General features: G+C 50.2%; 1 protein-coding gene across 1 annotated transcript in view; it reads left to right on the top strand.

Annotated features, from left to right (window-relative positions):
* LOC144942651 (stomatin-like) overlaps positions 1-14,226 on the top strand; it is a 42,989-nt gene extending 28,763 nt beyond the window's left edge. The window contains exons 6-9 of the mRNA XM_078869449.1: positions 2,170-2,373; positions 3,544-3,599; positions 11,149-11,227; positions 13,921-14,226. Coding sequence (XP_078725575.1) covers positions 2,170-2,373; positions 3,544-3,599; positions 11,149-11,227; positions 13,921-14,226 — 645 coding nt within the window. The remainder of the gene's footprint in view (positions 1-2,169; positions 2,374-3,543; positions 3,600-11,148; positions 11,228-13,920) is intronic.
* Positions 14,227-18,085: the final 3,859 nt, after the last annotated feature.

The following is an 18,085-nucleotide window of genomic DNA, read 5'->3' as shown; positions in this document are numbered from 1 at the left end:
CCCACAGCATTAAAACAATGATCAGCCATGGCAGAGGTGTTGGTCCTAACGTGTTTCAGATCCGCCTTGTGTTCGCGAACACGGTCTGAGACATGTCTCTTAGTTTCCCCAATGTAACTACTGCTGCAGGTACAGCTTAGTTTGTAGACACCGGGGTATTGCATGTCAGGGATCACATCCTTCACAGATAGGATCAGATCATAAATGTTATGTACTGTGTTGAATCGGACCTGGATCTTGTGTTTGCTCATGATTTTGGAAATCTTTTTGGTGACCCCTGTTATGTATGGCAAGGTGATGGTTTTGATTGGGTCTTCAGGTGGTTCTCTCCCAACGGTTTGGGTGACAGCTTTACGGATTGTGCAATCCGAATATCCATTCATCTTGAGGGCTTGGTGTACGTGCTCCAGTTCATTGGCTAGGTGGTGATGGTCGGAAATGCAACGAGCCCTATGGTGTAGAGTTTTGATGAGGGAATTCTTCTGGGATGGATGGTGGTGGGAGTCGGGTTGTAGATAGGCATTTGTGTGGGTGGCTTTTCTGTAGACAGTGTCCCAATGAGCCATCTGGTCTCTTTTCGATTAAAACATCCAAGAATGGTAACTTGCCATCCCTTTCCACCTCCATGGTGAATTTGATGGCTGGGTTTATGGAATTGATGTGGTTGAAGAATTGGTTCAGAGCTGGCAGGCCATGTGGCCAGATGACGAACGTGTCATCTATATATCTCTTCCACAAGGACGAAGATGGGATGTCTGGATGGCATCTGTCTCAAATTTTTCCATGAAAAAATTGGCTACCACTGGAGATAAGGGAGAACCCATTGGGATACCTTCAACCTGTTTGTAGAATGTACCATTCCAGGTGAAGTAATGAGGTGGTCTTGCCAGTGAATGGCAGCAAGGTCTCAGACAGAAATCGGACCAGTTTGTAGGTGGGTGAGTCAATGGTGGAGACGATAGGACGGAGTGGTGTACATTCTTTATGGATTTTTGGTAAGCCGTAAAATCTGGGTGGTCGAGCAGCAGAGGGTTTTAGAGAGCCGCTTGGTTGGTTCGATTAAAGATGTGGAATCGGTGATATTTTTGGTTTTCGTGACCAGGCGGTTGGTAGGATCTCGATTAATTTTGGTATAGGTGTCATCATTAAGTAGGTCCTGAATTGTGTTACTGTATGTGGTTTTATCCATGACAGTGGCATTGCCCTTGTCAGCTGAGAGGATGACTATGTCATCTCTCTTTTTTCAGTTGAGCAAGCTCAAAAGCGCTCATCCTTGCTGATGTTGCTAATGGGTTTCTTACCGTTTTTTAGGATTGCAGTGATTTACGATCTCGCCACGTCTGCAGGAATGTGTCCCAAATCTTTAAGGGCTACGTCGACCTGGGCAATGATATCATCAACTGGGATGTGTTTAGGGGTGACTGCGAAATTCAACCTTTGAGCTAGTACCGATTTTAGGCTGTCGGAAATTGGGCTGTTACTCTGATTGATAACAATCTTATCAACGTCTAACTTTTTAATGTGTGGCTCTGGATTCTTCTTAGACAGGCTGAACTTGGAAATCAGGTTATCTTTGCATTTAGCTGACATCGAGGCGGCTGAAGAGGCAGTTATGTTATCTACATGGTCCCAATCAGATGTAGACATTTTTTCTGTCAATGCTAAGTGTGATTGTAAGAGAGTCTTGTCTAAATTATCGAGTTCAAAACGGAGCAATCTTATTCTCTCTGAGATCAGAGCTAGGCCGGCCCTGAACAAGATCCGTTTAGCATTAGGAGAAGTGACAGCAGAAGATGTGAGTGTAAAGGCGATCGCTGTTACCTTGGTGTCGCGACATCTCTTCAGAAAATTGAGTGACCTGAGCAGATGAGCCTTCTTGTCTCGGAGTCTGTTAAAAAATCTAATGGTTGTGTGGAAACCCTCCCCGTAGAGGCGGTTAAATCTTGACTTAAATCTTTCGTGACTGCAGGAATTCATACTCTTTTGGTCTTTCGGTAAAGTCACGTAGATAGAAAAAATATAAAATAATAATAAATAATAGTTTAATTAACATCAGCATTGGGGAGACTAAGGTGGCCGGGCATGGTGCTTGCTAACAGCAGTTTCTCCAGCAATTGCAGCAAGCCGTTGAGTGAGGATCTTTGTGGCTGCGGTGCCTGCTCCCCCAAGGTGATCACGAGCGACTCGCTAAGCGTGCGGGTGAGCGTCGCCTGCCACTACCGTGTGGAGCGGGCCAGCATCTGGGCCGTGAGCGTCGCTCAGCCACTCGAGGCCTTGGGCTTGGTGCTGCAGGCTAAGGTTCGAGCCTTGGTGGCCAAGAAGGATCTGAGCTACATCCTACAGCATCGGCCAGAATTGGCTCAGCATACAAAGGTAAAATCATGCACGGTCATAGAGCTCCACACAGGCTGCTGGGAAAAGCGGTGTTGGCGAGCAGTTATGAAGAAGGGTACGGTGTCGATGTTTATACACCGCACCAGGTAACCATTCAAGGCTGAGTCGAGCTTAGAGGATGTCCAGTGCCAGTTAAGATATTCATCATCTCATGTGAGTGGGAATCGAACTCGGCTCGCCAGGTTCGTAGTGCGGCAGTTAGCACGCTGCACCACCGATCCCCCATCAAAGTGCACGGCTACACCCACGCTTAAACACATACACTGGGGCTGTCACCCATACGTAATTACTCTTACAACTACTGTTATGTTCAGGTAGCAACCGTACATCACAGCAAATTATAATAGGGGTCTCGTGGGCATTATTGACCCTCCTTGACCATTTAATTCACTAGTGTGAGTTCATGCCTTGGATCGAGTCCCCACTTTGCCAGCAGGGTGTATGACTTTGCAGTTCTTTAGTTTTACGTGTGATCTCTACTCATGCATACTCGCATGGGTCACTCCCCGTGAGTGCCATAGGTCAAGAGGGGAACCCCGAGCAGTCAATTCTGACTGCTAACACCCATGGCAGAGTTGCCCTGTGTTTTTATGTCCCACGTGTAACTGGAGCACGTACTCTTTCCGTGGTAAATTGCTTCGCGGAAGTTATGAAACCATATGGCTTTGGGACATTCACAGTTTTCTGATTAACTTAATGTAACGTGGAAAGCGCGACTACCTGCGTGTGAGCGTATGAACAAAAGGGAACAAAGGCTGATCGGTGCACAGAGAAGATAACAGAGATGCACACTTAGAATGACAGAGGAACACATCGACCAGAGGACAAGCTCGAGACACTTTGACTGCTGAGAAATGTCAGTGGGCTTGGGCAGAACGACGTCGCTAGAAGAGACGATGGCCGGCGGTCAAGACTACGGACGGAGTGGCAGACAAATGAGGGAATGTGGCTGAGAGGACGCCGCTATGGACCTGCACGCAGGTACCATATGGTTTGTTACGCGTCAAGACCAACAGCTTGGGGAAGCTTTCATCCAGCAGTGGATTGACAAAGGATCGTAAAAATAATGTGTTCAGTGTAATAACTTGCTTACCTAAAGCGATGCAAAGTAAAGTGATGTTGTGTTCATGCGTGTTCTTCTTATATCAGGAATGTTTGGATGCAGTTGTGGGCTCATGGGGGATAAAAGTGGAAAGAGCTGAAATGTAAGCAAAGCGTCTTTTTCACACTCACACGCTCACACACGCTCACACAACCAACAACAACAAAGATCCCCCGTATAGCCGTAGCAGACTGTTGGGGCAAGTGCTGTCAGCAAGCACCTATGAAGGCCAGCACGGCACACGAGGGGGTGGGTGGTCAGCACCACGCCCGGCCGCCTTTGTCTCCCTAGTGGCGATGTTTACACACTGCACCAGGTACTCACTTGAGGCTGAACCAGGACCGGTTCAGATAATCGTCAGTGTGTGTTTGCCGTGAGCGGGAATCGAACCCGGGTCGCCAGGTTCGTAGCGCAGCGTAGCGCTAACCGCTACACGACCGCTGCTTACCCTCCCTCACAGAATGTCCACTGTCCTTAGAGAGCGAGGGGTTGACATTACTTCTCATGAGAACGACTTTGTTCAGATTTCCATTCTGGCAGCCCCCCTCCTCTCTGCCCCCCATTTTATCTTTATATCCGTCCCCTTAGATTTGAATCCCGGATAAACACGGACGCATTCCCATCCACACACCCACTCCGCTCAGATCCGCATTTGAGGTACACACAAATGAGATTTACACAACCTCCAACCACTGGCCTCGTGGTTGGAGGTTGTGGCTTCCAATCCCAATTGGGAGGCAACTCAACGTTTGATGAGTTGTTGCGTAATGTGTGTGGTGTACGTGGGGTGAAATATGTTGTGTGATGTAACGTGTGAGGTGGCTGTGATGTAGGTGTGGTGCACGTGGTGTGTGGTATTAGTGTGGTGTAATGTGTGGTGTAGCTGAGATGTGTGGTATGTATATATGTTGAACTTCTTCCGTACCATATGTAATAAACCTTCTCGAGACGGCTCTTGGAATCAGTTCTTTATTTTCCACTTCCACAGTTACACACACTCCCCGTTGCTGACAGGCAACAGGAAGCGGGCAGACAACCAGCTAAGTCACTCGCGCACGTGGCACCCAGAGCCCCGTACGCGCGTGGCTCCTGCTCTCTTCGTTCCCAGGTCTGCTCCCGACTCCCTCGTCTCTCCCCCTCTTCATCCCTCGGTCACGTGGTACCCCTAAGCCAATCCTCCGTAGTCAGCCCAGCCCGTTCCAGATCATTCCCCGTCAATCCCGGGACCACGCCTCTGATCCGGCTTCCCATTAGCTGAGGCCCAAATTGGCCAAGCCAATGACCCTAGCTAACATGCCGTGATCACGCCGAGGCCATGCTCCCTGGCTCTCCCCTTATTGGCTACAAAGCGGGACCGGCAAGCCGATCGCCACGTGAGCCATACATGGCTCTTATTACATCACCCCCCCCCCCCCCCGGTGAAAAAATCAGCCGACTCGGCTGGGAAAAGGGCGATCAACCGATTCCATAAAATAGCTTATTAGGGCACCAAGGCGCATTTAACAATGAAGGGTGAAACGGCGTCCCTGCGCCGCACAACACTTAAAACAGAATCACCCATGAAAAACCCGACATACATTAGGGCGCCCCTGCAGCGCGGTAACGACAGGGAAGGGATAGCGAGACAATCAAACGCTAACGAAACGGGAGAGATTTAGATCGCGTACGCGACGCGGGACCCTCTCCGCTTCCTGCGTATGGTCGCCTCGTCGCCGGTTTGACAGGAGGGGGTAGGCGTGAAGAAGAAGATTGGTCGTTTTCGGTCATGTCCAGGGCAGGTCCCGTTGGAGGGGGGGGCGCGGGGGCTTCTTCAGCCCTCAGAACCTGTTCATCTGCAGGAGGCACACAACAGTCCCCCTGGGGATCAACGGGCGAGGCAAGCGGCGCATCCGGCACATCAGATCCCGGCAGGCCAGTGAGTGGGGATGAGGGATCAACACGCGTACTAACATAGGGTTTAAGTCGCGACGAATGGACGTACCACCGACGTTTTCCGTACTGGACGCGAACACTCTGTAAGTTCCGAATGTCCACCAACGTCACAGGCCCCCGCCACGGCCTGTGCAGTTTAGGGGATGTGCCCACCGGCACTTGAGGGCAGTGGAGCCATGCCAGGTCGCCCACTGACCAGGACATGTGAGTATGCGATCGACGCGCATACTTCTCGTTCCTTGCCTGTGCACGGGCCGTCGCACACCTGGCAGCCTCTCGTGCCTCCGTAACCCATTCAAGCGAGTCCCGTACGTGATCAGGCAAGGAGCGGGACGGTTGTTTACTCGGAGTACCCAGTTGTACATCAATGGGTGGTACGTTCTCACGGCCATACATCAGAAAAAATGATGAGTATCCCGTGGACGCGTGTGGAACCATGCGGTATGCCGCTAAGACGCCCGGTATGTGCAGGTCCCAATCGGTTTGCTTTTCACTCACCGTGTGACAAAGCATAGCCGAGAGGGTGCGGTTGAATCGTTCCACCATGCCATCCGTCTGAGGATGGTACGGGGAAGTGCGGATCTTCTTTGTTCCCAGCGCCCCGCAAACTTCCTTAAGCAATTTGGAGGAGAAGTTACATCCCTGATCCGTGAGCAACCTCTCGGGTGCCCCCTTATCCATGACGTACCCATTCAAGAAAGCATCGGTGATGGACGCGGCCGTCTGGTCGGACAGAGGCCAGGCCATCGGCCATCTAGAAAAATATTCCACTCCGACCAGAAGGTATTTATTGCCCCTAGCCGATGGAGGGAACGGGCCGAGAATGTCCAGGGCAACCAATTCGTTTATGCGGGACACCTCAATGGAACGTAATGGCGGCACATACTGTTTCCGAGGCGGTTTCCTCTTCGCACAATCATGGCATGAGCGGACAAAGTCATTAACGTCTGCCGTCATGCCGGGCCAGAAGAAATCTTTCTGCGTCGCGGCCAAAGTCTTCTGCACGCCGAGGTGCATCAATTTGTCAGCGTGCAGGGCGCGAAGCAGGTCATAGCAAAGGGAAGTAGGCACGACCAAGCGTGGTCGGTCAGGTAACCCGTCGGAGCACATTAATAGTCCCGCCTTGCCCCGGAACATCCGCCACGTCCAACCCGCCAATTGAGATTTTTGTTTCCCGATCAATTTCCGCAGCGGAGCCAGCGAGGTATCAGCCTCCTGCTCGCGCAGCCAGACCGAGTGCAGCAGCTGTAGGGTATCATCAGTGTCCACCGACACCTCCTGGTCGTCCTCGTTCGTCATCGCCCCCATAACCGGACAGGGCGAAGCGAGCGGCGCCGCACAGCGGTGCATACCCGTCAGACAAGTGCACGGGGGAACGGGTGGCAGCCTGGAGAGCGTGTCCGCGTTAGCGTGGCGGACCCCCTTTCGGTACGTAATATCGAAGAAAAATTCCTGTAATGATTCCAACCACCGAGCCAATTGGCCTGATGGTTGGTCCAGTTTTAAGGAGTATTGCAAAGCCACGTGATCAGTGCGGACGAGGAACTTCCTTCCATACAGGTACGGCCGGTACAGGCGGACAAAATGCACAATCGCCAAAAGTTCCCGCCTTGTCACGCAATATCGTGTTTCTGCAGGGGACAGAACTCTGCTGCTGTACGCAACCACTCGCTCCACCCCGTCTTTACGTTGTGATAAAACGGCCCCAATGCCGATATCGCTAGCATCTGTGTCAAGGATGAACGGTTGGGAAAAGTGCGGGTAATCGAGCGTAGACGCCGTGGCAAGGTGATCCCGAAGCGAGTGAAAAGAGCTTTCCTCCTCCGGACCCCATTTAAACCTTAGATTTTTTCCCGTCAGAACATGCAATGATTTAGCCAATGTTGCAAACTTCTTAACGAAGCGGCGATAATAGGATGCGAACCCAATAAACCGCCGAACATCGCCCACCGAAGTGGGTGTGGGCCACTCTCGGACACATTGTGTTTTCTGAGGGTCAGTGGATACGCCATCCGAACTGACGATATGACCCAAATAACGGACGGAGTGTTGCAAAAGGTGGCATTTCCTAGGTTTAAACTTTAAGTCAGCCGACCGCATCCTTTGAAAAACCATCTCCAGGCATTGGAGGTGTTCCTTGAACGTGCGGCTAAAAACGATATCGTCTAAATATATGAGGCACGTTTCCCACTGTAATCCAGCCAGTACCAATTCCATGAGTCGTTGAAACGTCGCCGGAGCCGCATTCAGGCCCATAGGCAACCGATTAAATTCAAAGAGACCTTGCGGCGTGCGGAACGCCGTCTTGGATTTTGACTCGTCATCGAGGGGAAGCTGCCAAAAGCCCGAGGACAAATCGAGGGTGGAAAAGAATTTAGCACCCGTTAAAGCGTCCAATGAGTCATCCATCCTTGGCAAAGGGTACGCGTCCGCCACGGAAATCTTATTTAACCGGCGGAAATCTACGCAAAACCTTGTCCCACCATCCTTTTTCTTAACTAGAACCACGGACGCGCACCCCAAGGGCTGTTGGACAGCGAAATAATATCTGCCGCCAACAACTCGTCCACTGCGCCGCGCACATATTCTCTTTCCGCCGGGCTCATGCGATGCGGATGCATACAGATGGGAGGTGTCGCACCGGTGTCAATATGGTGTGACAAAAGTGACGTGCGGCCGAGATCCAAGTCATTCTTGCTGAAAACGTCAGCGTAGCGTAGCAATAATGACTGCAGGGCAGTCCTTTGCTCGTTCGACAAGGAAGAATTTTCCCCGCACAAATCCGCGATCCACCGTTCCTGCGAACGATCGCGTGGAAGTCCACCAGTGGGCATTTGGACGTGCGGCTTTTCGTCAAAAGTGGCGAAATCGGTAGTGGCATGAGACAACACCGATCCCTCCGGGACAACAACCCGGTCAGGCCCCCCATTCAACACCTGTATGAACGGTGCCTGACCTGGCCGTACGATCGTTTGGGCCGCCGCCAAGGAAAAAGATTTAGCTACCGAATTTGACGGGGACAAAAGCACGCCCATTGCACCCTTTTTAACTTGAAGGGGTTTCCGGTAACGCAGCGGAATGAGCATTTGTGCGCCTGATGGGACCTCAACCGTAGCAGCGACGACGGCGGTAACAGCGTTACCCGGAGGCGTACTGCCCAGCAGGGAAGGCAGGAACGACATCCTACGACCCCCCGGCATTTCCAAACAATCTTGGTCGACCCGTATTGTTAGTGGCATTCGGCGCAAGAAGTCTGTACCTAGCAAGCATGGGACAGCTAGCGAGTGCGAGATCAACACGGACCCCTTAGCGGTAATATTCCTGATAGCGATACTCACATCGACTTGACCGCAGATACCCATGCTACCCCCATTTGCAGCTACGCACGCATCATTAACCCGACGTATCCGTGACGTGGGAATGGACAAAAGATGAAAGATTACATCGGAAATGATGGTGGCAGATACACCAGTGTCCACCAAAATACGGACGTCGACGCCCTCGATGGTACCCCGTACCGTCGATGAGCCCGATGCTGCAGCCACAACCCTACGAGCCAATTTTTTCCATTGTGTAGCAGAGCGTGGAAATGATGCAGAAGAGGGACAATTATCATCAGGAGTACAACAATGAGTGCGAGTGGATGAATGATGTGACACGACCTGCCGGGTGTCTGATTTGTGCCGACTCGCCCGTTGGTGTTGCGGCTCCGCGCCCGGCGGAGGAGATGGAGGCCCCCTTGGCGGAAGTGGCGAAGGCAGAGGTCGGCAGCGGCAGTCGCGGGCGAAATGGCCACGTCGGCCGCACTTGAAACACGTGGCCGTCGTCGGCCGGCGGTCGGACGACTCGGCCCTCGCACGTGGACGGCTCGCGTAGCCACCACGCTGGTCACGCTGGTCGCGCGGCCGCCGTCCCGGAATCCCGTGCGGAACAGCAGCAGCCAGCATGTCGTCGTCGCCGGAGTCGTCGGAGCAGTGGACGACCCGTCGTGGAGACCACCCCAATGGTGACCCGTCGATTTCGGGTTTCCCCGCCAACGCCGCCATCTGGTCCCAGCGCTTGATGTTAAACTTAGCGTCCAGGCAGCGCGCCACCCATCGCGATGTAAGCAGTTCGTGGCCGCATACCGGCAGCGAGATGTTGAGCTCCTGGGACAGCTCCAGCATACGGGAAAGGATGAGAGGATCCAGATGATCGGCTGTCGCGTTGGGGTACGCGGCCATGGCCAGCGCCACCAACGCCCCCCGATAAGCCAAAGGCGACTCCTCCGGTCCTCGGCGACGCGACATAAATTTTCTCGTGGCCGCTGTCGGCGAGTCGTAGAATTCCGCCATCTCTGCAAACGCATCACGCAGCGTCTTCTTTTTGGATGCCGTGATGGAGCGGAAGACCCCCAAAGAAACATCATCGAGCAGTGTAGGTAGCGCTTCCAGCGCCTCCGCCTCCGTCCAATGCACGGATCTGAAGGCCGACTCGAAGCGCCACGTAAAAGCACTCCAATCGCCCCCGGCGATAAATTCCTTGATCTGGGGAAGGCGATGTCCGCGGTGGCAGGCATACGCCGCGGGCGTCTCCGACTTCGTTTCCCACGCCCCACCCGTCGCAGGCAAAATGGTGTCCGGCGACCGCGTGGTGGTAGGCTCGCACAAAATGGCGGCCAAGGGCTCCGGTGCTGCCGCCCCGCCCAAGATGGCGGTCTCTTCCCGCGTGGCAGGAGCAATGGCGGACGCCGATTCCTGGGCAGGATCTCTATCCGCGGCGTTAAGCTGGTCCGCTATCTAGCGACCCACGGCTGGTGAGGACGCCACCGCAGTCACCAAACTGAGCAGAATTGCGCGTAATGACTCGATCTGCTCCGCCATCAGCCGCCATCCGTCCTTCGCCCCCGCGGTGGTCGTATCCTCACCCTGTCGGCGTTGAGAGGCGTCGAGGGGAGTAGCAGCAGCCGGCGGCAGAGGAGCTGTAGCCCCCAGCAGATCATCTTCGTCCGTCTCGACCTCTTCCTCCGATGGAGGCTCGGGCGGGTTCTTCTTTCTGAGGTGCTTGGACATCTTAAAGATCGTCCAAACGGTCCCAGAAGAACTTCTGACACCAATGTAATAAACCTTCTCGAGACGGCTCTTGGAATAAGTTCTTTATTTTCCACTTCCACAGTTACACATACTCCCTGTTGCTGACAGGCAACGGGAAGTGGGCAGACAACCAGCTAAGTCACTCGCGCACGTGGCACCCAGAGCCCCGTACGCGCGTGGCTCCTGCTCTCTTCGTTCCCAGGTCTGCTCCCGACTCCCTCGTCTCTCCCCCTCTTCATCCCTCGGTCACGTGGTACCCCTAAGCCAATCCTCCGTAGTCAGCCCAGCCCGTTCCAGATCATTCCCCGTCAATCCCGGGACCACGCCTCTGATCCGGCTTCCCATTAGCTGAGGCCCAAATTGGCCAAGCCAATGGCCCTAGCTAACATGCCGTGATCACGCCGAGGCCATGCTCCCTGGCTCTCCCTTTATTGGCTACAAAGCGGGACCGGCAAGCCGATCGCCACGTGAGCCATACATGGCTCTTATTACACATACGTAGCTAACAGTGCAAATCTGATGTGTAGCTGTGGTGTAATGTGCAGTCTAGGTGTGTTGTAGCTGTAGTGTGATGTGTGGTGTAGCTGTGATATAGGTGTGGTGTGGATGTGGCGTAGCTGTGGTGTGATGTTTGTGCTGTGGTTACAGAAATGACGTCCGGATTCCGCTGGAGCTGCAGACGTCCGTGTGTGTGGAGGCCGATGCAAACAGGGCGGCGAGGGCACGGGTAGCGAACGCGGCACACACTGGCACACACGCACACCTGCATCCATCCACGTGCACACACACACAACCTGTATACACACAAACAACTCCGACTCGTCATCCGGCTAAATTTCAGGTGCAAGACCCCTCCACCACCCAACACAGGCAAATCGAATTAAAGTGTCGCCTTGTGTGCAAGTGTTTAAAGACACGCCGATTATCATTGCCGTGGCTCACTCACCGGTGAGTTCAAGAACAAACGTAGAAAGCAAACGTAGTGATTATGCACGGTGATTCGCTTGCGACTGCGTCATGCGTCATCGGGAAAATCCGAGAAGTCAGCACAAGGGCCAGGAAGTGAGGATGCAGCATGAAGTGGCCAAATGGAAAATCCGCAGCTGTGCCTGGCTGAACGTGCGGCGCGGCTAACACACGCGGTGTAATGAAGGGATGCGAGTTTGGTAAAGTTCCCGCCTGTACAGCACAGACGATGAGCACTGGCAGCACATTTGGCCACGCGATTACATTTTCATTTATGGGATAAAAAGTCAGACGAGAACAGGATGGAGTTTTTTTAGTAACACCGAAGTTGATCATGAAAAGTTAAATTCCAGTGTGCCTGTCACCCACTGTGACACGTGGATCAAAAACATGCGGTAGTGGTGCCGAGTTTAATTCCTGGCCATGGTTAACATCAGTGGCGAGTGATATCTGAACCGGTCCTGCGCTCCCTGGGAGAATATAACTCAGGCCCCTGGATTCGGAGCGCTGTGCGCGGACCGGCATGCCACTGCTGCAAAGCTGTGTCCATGCTTTATATGGGTGTGTGTGCCGGAGTAAATTTAGCAAATGCTTTTACACAGAGCACCAGATACACAAGAAATGTTATTAATTAAATATGTAGCACTTTGATGGTATTACAGTGAGGGAAAAAAGTATTTGATCCCCTGCTGATTTTGTACGTTTGCCCACTGACAAAAAAAAAATCAGTCTATAATTTTAATGGTAGGATTATTTGAACAGTGAGAGACAGAATAACAACAAAAAATCCAGAAAATTTCATGTCAAAAATTTTATTAATTGATTTGCATTTTAATGAGGGAAATAAGTATTTTACCCCTCTGCAAAACATGACTTAGTACTTGGTGGCAAAACCCTTGTTGGCAATCACAGAGGTCAGACGTTTCTTGTAGTTGATCACCAGGTGTGCACACATCTCAGGAGGGATTTTGTCCCACTCCTCTTTGCAGATCTTCTCCAAGTCATCAAGGTTTCGAGGCTGACGTTTGGCAACTCGAACCTTTAGCTCCCTCCACAGATTTTCTATGGGATTAGGTCTGGAGACTGGCTAGGCCACTCCAGGACCTTAATGTGCTTCTTCTTGAGCCACTCCTTTGTTGCCTTGGCCGTGTGTTTTGGGTCATTGTCATGCTGGAATACCCATCCACGACCCATTTTCAATGCCGTGGCTGAGGGAAGGAGGTTCTCACCCAAGATTTGACGGTACATGGCCCCGTCCATCGTCCCTTTGATGCGGTGAAGTTGTCCTGTCCCCTTAGCAGAAAAACACCCCCAAAGCATGTTTCTACCTCCATGTTTGGCGGTGGGGATGGTGTTCTTGGGGTCATAGGCAGCATTCCTCCTCCTCCAAACACGGCGAGTTGAGTTGATGCCAAAGAGCTCCATATTGGTCTCATCTGACCACAACACTTTCACCCAGTTGTCGTCTGAATCATTCAGATGTTCATTGGCAAACTTCAGACGGGTATGTATATGTGCTTTCTTGAGCAGGAGGACCTTGTGGGCGCTGCAGGATTTCAGTCCTTCACGGCGTAGTGTGTTACCAACTGTTTTCTTGGTGACTATGGTCCCAGCTGCCTTGAGATCATTGACAAGATCCTCCCGTGTAGTTCTGGGCTGATTCCTCACCGTTCTAATGATCATTGCAACTCCACGAGGTGAGATCTTGCATGGAGCCCCAGGCCAAGGGAGATTGACAGTTCTTTTGTGTTTCTTCCATTTGCGAATAATCGCACCAACTGTTGTCACCTTCTCACCAAGCTGCTGGGCGATGGTCTTGTAGCCCATTCCAGCCTTGTGTAGATCTACAATCTTGTCCCTGACATCCTTGGAGAGCTCTTTGGTCTTGGCCATGGTGGAGAGTTTGGAATCTGATTGATTGATTTATTCTGTGAACAGGTGTCTTTTATACAGGTAACAAGCTGAGATTAGGAGCACTCCCTTTAAGAGTGTGCTCCTAATCTCGCTCGTTACCTGTATAAAAGACACCTGGGAGCCAGAAATCTTTCCGATTGAGAGGGGGTCAAATACTTATTTCCCTCATTAAAATGCAAATCAATTCATAACATTTTTGACATGCGTTTTTCTGGATTTTGTTGTTATTCTGTCTCTCACTGTTCAAATAAACCTACCATTAAAATTATAGACTGATCATTTATTTGTCAGTGGGCAAACGTACAAAATCAGCAGGGGATCAAATACTTTTTTCCCTCACTGTATGTGAGTGGCCGTCAGCCCACGTAGCCACAGAGCCACGTGACAGCCCCCTCCTCTAGCACATGCAGGGCAACCAGTCCGCCCGGCACAGCAGGCCGTCACGTATGCCCCATCGATGTAAATCTAGCATGCCAATGCAGAGCCCCCCCCCCCCGCGTGCCTCTCTTTAAGCCCACGTGCTCATCTCTCCGTGTGCAGCTGATAGCGGCGCAGGCGGAGAAGCAGACGGCGCTGGAGCTGTCGGGAGCGGCGCGTGTCCTCGCCGCCGTGCCAGGCGCCCTGTCACTGCGCTACCTCCAGACGCTGGACGCCCTGTGGGGGGCGAGGGGGGGCTCACACCTGGGGCTCACCCTGGCCCTGCCGCGCTTGGAACTGCCGGCAATGGCAGACGAACAAACCAGCGCGACGGCCACTGCGCACAGCAGCGGTGAAGCGGCGAGGCAAGAGGGGGCGGAGGCGGGAAGAGCAAACGCTGGTGGGACACAAGACTCGCCGATGCTGTAGCTGCATTCGCTCACATGCTGTGGGCCAGGGTTCTTCAAATATATTTTTAGGTTTTTCGGTAAAGTCACGTAGATAAAAAATCTAAATTAATAAAAGTAAAATTAAATAAAAATCACGACGTTTCAGAGGCAACACAAGCTTCCGTCTTCAGGTGGAACCGTCAGCCCGACAGCTGTATCAAGTAAATGAGAGATTACAGGAGATACCACTCCGTATACATAATGGTTGAGGGAGGGGGGAAGGGGCAGGAATGGCCCACTTTTTATTATTATGGTAAGGTGCGATTTGAGACTATGAATAGACTGCATAACAAAAGACTGAGCCTTTATTATGGAGAGGTTCGGTTTGTGACTACGCCTAGCCTACATAATAAAAGTGTGAAAAAAGAAAGCTAAACCTGGTAGAAAGCTAAACCTGGTGAAACAACTGGCTGGCCATCAGTAACCTGCAATAGTTTTCTGTCAAATAAGATGGTCCAAATAAGTGTAGTTAAATCTTTTTTGCATGGTTAATCACATCTTTCCAATGATTAAAGGTGCGGCTTGAGACTATGAATAGACTGCATAACAAAAGACTGAGCCTTTATTATGGAGAGGTTCGGTTTGTGACTACGCCTGGCCTGCATAACAAAAGTGTGAAAAAAGAAAGCTTAACCTGGTAGAAAGCTAAACATGGTAAAACAAAACTGGCTGTCTATCAGTAACCTGTAATAGTTTTCTGTCAAATAAGATGGTCCAAATAAGTGTAGTTAAATCTTTTTTGCATGGTTAATCACATCTTTCCAATGATTACTCAGTTTGTAACCATCATCACGGTTGAAATTATGTCTGTGTTTGTATATTTGTATGGCTTCGTGTACAAACATTTGATGGTAGCCAGGAGGTTTGCAGAGCACCTTGGTCTCGGAAAAGACAATTTCATGAGAGCCCACAGAGTTGTAGCAATGATCGGCAACGGCCGAAGAATCAGTTCTGCCGTGTTTCAGATCTGACTTGTGCTCGCGGACACGATCAGAAACATGACGTTTCGTTTCTCCAATGTAGCAATCACCACAACTGCAACTCAATTTGTAGACTCCAGGATACTGTAAGTCAGGAACGACATCCTTCACAGATGGAATCAGATCACGGATTTTATGCACTGTACTGAATCGGACTTGGATCATATGTTTGTTTAGAATTTTGGAGATCTTTTTGGTCACGTCTGCTATGTATGGTAACGTGATAGTTTTGGTCGGAGTTTCATGTGGCTGTTTCTGTATGGTGGGAGAAACAGCTTGGCGGATGGTGCGGTCAGAGTATCCGTTCATCCTGAGGGCCCGATGTAAATGTCTTAATTCACCGGCCAGGTGGTGTTGGTTAGAAATGCCATGGGCTCTGTGGTATAGCGTTTTGATGAGAGAATTCTTTTGAGATGGGTGGTGGTGGGAATCCGGTTTCAAGTAGGAATCTGTGTGGGTGGCTTTCCTGTAGACAGAATGTCCCAAGGATCCGTCAGGTCTCCTCTCAAACAGAATATCCAAGAATGGTAGTTTACCATCTTTCTCCACTTCCATGGTGAATCTAATGGATGGGTGTCTAGAATTGATGTGGTCCAAGAAGTGGTTCAATGCTGGGAGGCCATGTGGCCAGATGACGAAAGTGTCATCCACATACCTCTTCCACAGGGAAGGACGCAGGGTGGATGTCTGGATGGCGTCTGATTCAAACTTTTCCATGAACATGTTGGCTATAACTGGTGACAAGGAGGAGCCCATAGGGGTACCCTCATTCTGTTTGTAGAAGGTGCCATTCCAGGTGAAATAGGTGTTGGTGAGGCAATGCCTAACCAACGCAGGTACGTCAGAATTCAATCCATGTTGGACTAAGTCCTCAATTATTGTTAGGGTGTCCGGTACTGGGACTTTGGTAAACAAAGATACTACATCAAAACTGACGAGGATGTCATCAGGAGATAGTACCATGTCCTTAACCATAGAGACTAATTGGGTTGAGTTGAGTACTGCCGAAGAGGTCTTGCCTGTGAAGGGAAGCAGAGAGTATCTGATAGAAAATGGGCCGTTGCCGATCATTGCTACAACTCTGTGGGCTCTCATGAAATTGTCTTTTCCGAGACCAAGGTGCTCTGCAAACCTCCTGGCTACCATCAAAGGTTTGTACACGAAGCCATACAAATATACAAACACAGACATAATTTCAACCGTGATGATGGTTACAAACTGAGTAATCATTGGAAAGATGTGATTAACCATGCAAAAAAGATTTAACTACACTTATTTGGACCATCTTATTTGACAGAAAACTATTACAGGTTACTGATAGACAGCCAGTTTTGTTTTACCATGTTTAGCTTTCTACCAGGTTAAGCTTTCTTTTTTCACACTTTTGTTATGCAGGCCAGGCGTAGTCACAAACCGAACCTCTCCATAATAAAGGCTCAGTCTTTTGTTATGCAGTCTATTCATAGTCTCAAACCGCACCTTACCATAATAATAAAAAGTGGGCCATTCCTGCCCCTTCCCCCCTCCCTCAACCATTATGTATACGGAGTGGTATCTCCTGTAATCTCTCATTTACTTGATACAGCTGTCGGGCTGTGACGGTTCCACCTGAAGACGGAAGCTTGTGTTGCCTCCGAAACGTCGTGATTTTTATTTTACTTTTATTAATTTTACGTGACTTTACCGAAAAACCTAAGAATATGAATCCTTGCAGTCACGAAAGCTTCAAATCTAGAATTCTTCAAATATGTCAGCCGATGTCTTAAGATCTGCACATGACCACTAATGTGTACATCTTGTCACCCAGCTCTCTCATCTCCCTCTTGTTTATCTCCCATCTCACTCATCTGGATATTTCTATGTCTCTGCGAGCCGTAAATTGAAGAACTCTGCTCGAGGTTATTGTATCTGGAGCTGCCGCCACATTACATGACGTGGAAGCTACACATCTTGCTCCACGCAAATTATATCTCACTTTCTGAAGTCTCAAAGCACTGCGCAATATACAATGCAAGCTTTCTCGATGTAGTTAAATTTAAGCACTGTACTGGCAGCACATCACAAGTCGACAAATCACTGTTTTTAAATGTCCCTCAAATACATGTTCTAAAGAAGTTCCTTCATTCTCTGGAAATGGACAGAATTAACAATGCTATAGCAAAAGAGTAGAGTATTCCACAGCGAAGGGCTACAAACAAAATCCATAATGGTAGCGCAGTACGCATCACAAGCTGTGGAGTGCATGTAAATATGGAGGAAAATTCACTGGACCTTGAAAGTTGTGATCAGGTTTTAATTTAGCTGACACAGGTCACCAATGCGGTCCTTCCAGTAAAAGCACATGGGACTTGCAAATGTGATTTTATCAAGATGGAACTTTGCAGTATTACTCTTTGGTTCTTTCGGTAAAGTCACGTACAAAGAAAATAAATTTAATAATAATAGAATACGACGTTTCTATTGCAACATAAGCAACCATCATCAGGTACGAATGAATGAGAAAACAAACATAGCAAACTTAGAAATATAATGCAATACAACCCAGAGAGTTGGCTAACAACAGTCAACATCCTACCTGGTTGATTAACGTTCTTCCAAAGATTGTGAAATTTGAGAGAGAGACAAAACACAGACACGGAGACACATAGCCAGACACACAAGTAGAGAGAGAACACACAGAGACACACAGAGAGGGACACACACATAGACACACAGAAAGACAACACCTCTGTGTCGAGGCCTTGAATCGAGAGGGGTGGGGGTAGAAAACAATGAGAGAGTTGTGTGGAATTCCAGCCCATAGCGGCCAGAGGAGAGACAATAGACTTACAAAAAAGTACGGAGAAAGCAAGTTTATTA

This window comes from Lampetra fluviatilis, chromosome 28 (assembly GCF_964198595.1).
Source record: "Lampetra fluviatilis chromosome 28, kcLamFluv1.1, whole genome shotgun sequence".
In the NCBI taxonomy this organism is placed as follows: domain Eukaryota; kingdom Metazoa; phylum Chordata; class Hyperoartia; order Petromyzontiformes; family Petromyzontidae; genus Lampetra; species Lampetra fluviatilis.
This window is presented reverse-complemented; position numbering and strand designations above follow the sequence as displayed.